Source organism: Octopus bimaculoides, chromosome 1 (genome assembly GCF_001194135.2).
Source record: "Octopus bimaculoides isolate UCB-OBI-ISO-001 chromosome 1, ASM119413v2, whole genome shotgun sequence".
Classification (NCBI taxonomy): domain Eukaryota; kingdom Metazoa; phylum Mollusca; class Cephalopoda; order Octopoda; family Octopodidae; genus Octopus; species Octopus bimaculoides.
This window is the reverse complement of record NC_068981.1, coordinates 131,944,850-131,947,232: the sequence shown is the minus strand read 5'-3', so window position 1 is coordinate 131,947,232 and position 2,383 is coordinate 131,944,850. Positions and strand designations below refer to the sequence as shown.

General features: G+C 37.2%; 1 protein-coding gene across 1 annotated transcript in view; it reads left to right on the top strand.

The window, feature by feature from the left end:
• Nucleotides 1–2,383, top strand: part of LOC106874673 (protein-associating with the carboxyl-terminal domain of ezrin) — a 41,747-nt gene that overhangs the window by 36,448 nt on the left and 2,916 nt on the right. The window contains exon 10 of the mRNA XM_014922470.2: nt 1,508–1,629. Coding sequence (XP_014777956.1) covers nt 1,508–1,629 — 122 coding nt within the window. The remainder of the gene's footprint in view (nt 1–1,507; nt 1,630–2,383) is intronic.

Genomic DNA, 2,383 nt, shown 5'->3' with positions numbered 1-2,383 from the left:
AGCCTTTTCTGTGAAAAAAAAAAAAATTGTAAATATTTTCAGAAGAAAAGGTGTACGATTCAAGGGAGATTTGGCTGTTGTTTCTAGCACATCCCAAACCACCCTCCATTTTCACTCTCACATGTACTCTCTTTTACCCTTTTACTTGTTTTAGTCATTTGACTGTGGCCATGCTGGGACACTGCCTTTAGATGAGTAAATCAACGCCAGGATTTATTCTTTGGAAGCCTAGTACTTATTCTATCAGTCTGTTTTGCCAAACCGCTAAGTTACGGGGACATAAACACACCAGCATCGGTTGTCAAGCGATTTGGGGGGGGGGACAAACACAGACACACAAACATACACACACACATATATACGACGGGCTTCTTTCGGGAGTTAATGCATTTAGGGAAAGTGTAGTAACAATAGAATTGTCAGGGTGAGCAAACTGTTTGTGAACTGAAGGTTATTAAATGCTACTAATTATTTGGAAGGTTTTCTCTAAGGTGTATATATGCTTAGCAGCACCATACTAGATGTTCATTTGTTCATTCATTTTACACCCATTTTTCCATGCTAGCATAGGTTAGACAAATATACATTGAGACCAGATGCTCTTCTTGTTGCTAACTTTTTCTGGTTTTTTCAAATAATGAATTTTTTTTCGTTCTTCAAAACTGCAGAGCTATGAGACAATTTGTGTGTGTGTGTGTGTGTGTTACAACACATATATTTTTAGAAATTAAGAAAATCTCAAATGCAAAAGTATAGCTTTTAGAAAATTGGGTAAAACCCTCTTAAAGATAGAAAAAAGTGGCTAGCAGCCACTACAGAGAATCAAACCCTGTACTTCACAAATTCCAGCTGAGCACTCTGTACCATTAAGCTAAACAATTTTAGTACTTACAGAGATGTACTTGCATAGCAAGTGACTTGATCTGAGATTGTGTGTTGAAACAAAAACAATTGCAGCATGGAAGATGTTTATAAGACATTTAAGAACCCACAAAACACTGTTGGATTCACTTCAACATTTAAATTTAATTTGTGTCAAAATATTTTTGTCACTTTGAAACTGTGACCTGTTCACAGACAAAACTTCAGCATGAAGTTTTGTCAGTCAACAGGTCATGATTTCAAAATGACAAAAATATTTTGACACAAGTTAAATTTAAATGTTGAAGTGATCTAACCATTTTTTGTGTGTTCTTAAGTGGCTTATGAGCATCTTCCACGCTGCAATTGTTAATTTTAGTTCTGTTTTAATGCTATTTTAGAATGTTCTCTCAGGAAACGATAATAAGTAAACAGTAATCATCTATTATTTTCTTATGTTTTTTTGATGCATTGCTATAGCTGATGCTTACTTCATATCATAGGTGATGTACCACTGACATAAATTAGCAAAGGTCCATAGCACAAATGTTTTTTTTTTTTGCTTGGTCTAAGTACCAAATGTGCATTGTAATTTTTACTCTCACAACAGAGATCCATATTTACTGTGTTGCATTTACTCTTACAGAAGAAGTCCTTCGAGGAAATCTAATAAACACACAGATGAGGAAACAGATAAAAAACATTGTAAAGTAATTCTTGAAAATAATGACAAGGCAGCTAAAGTGATTGACAGCATACCCAAGAAAGGTGAGTTGTTGCTGATATATATTAAGCTTGCAGTTATTTCCATGAGATATGAATAAAATTTATAGTATCATTTTAAAGTCTTAGTTAACCCTTCTTCTTCCTCCTCTGCATCATCATTTTAACATCCACTTTTCCATGCTTACATGAGTTAAACAGAGTACATTGAGGCAGATTTTCATTGGCCAGGTGCCCTTCTTATTGCCAACACTTACCTGTTTCCAAGCAAGGTAATATTTCTTCATGGCTAGACATATTTTCATAGAATAAGGGAAATGAATAACATTCATTTACACACAATGGGCTTCTTTTGGCTTCTGTCACAGCCTGAGGTGCTAGTAAAAGACATTTGCTTAAGGTGCCATGCAGTGGGACTGAACCTAAAACCATGTAGTTGGGAATCAAATTTCTTAACCACACTTACACCTATATGTAAATACCTATGTATTTAAGGAATCATCATCATCATCATCGTTTAACGTCCGCTTTCCATGCTAGCATGGGTTGGACGACTTGACTGGGGACTGGTGAAACCGGATGGCAACACCAGGCTCCAATCTAAATTTGGCAGAGTTTCTACAGCTGGATGCCCTTCCTAACGCCAACCACTCAGAGAGTGTAGTAGGTGCTTTTACGTGTCACCTGCACGAAGGCCAGTCAGGCGATACTGGCAACGGCCACGCTCGAAATGGTGCCTTTTATGTGCCACCCGCTCAAGCCAGTCCAGGGGCACTGGCAACGATCTCGCTCGAAAATC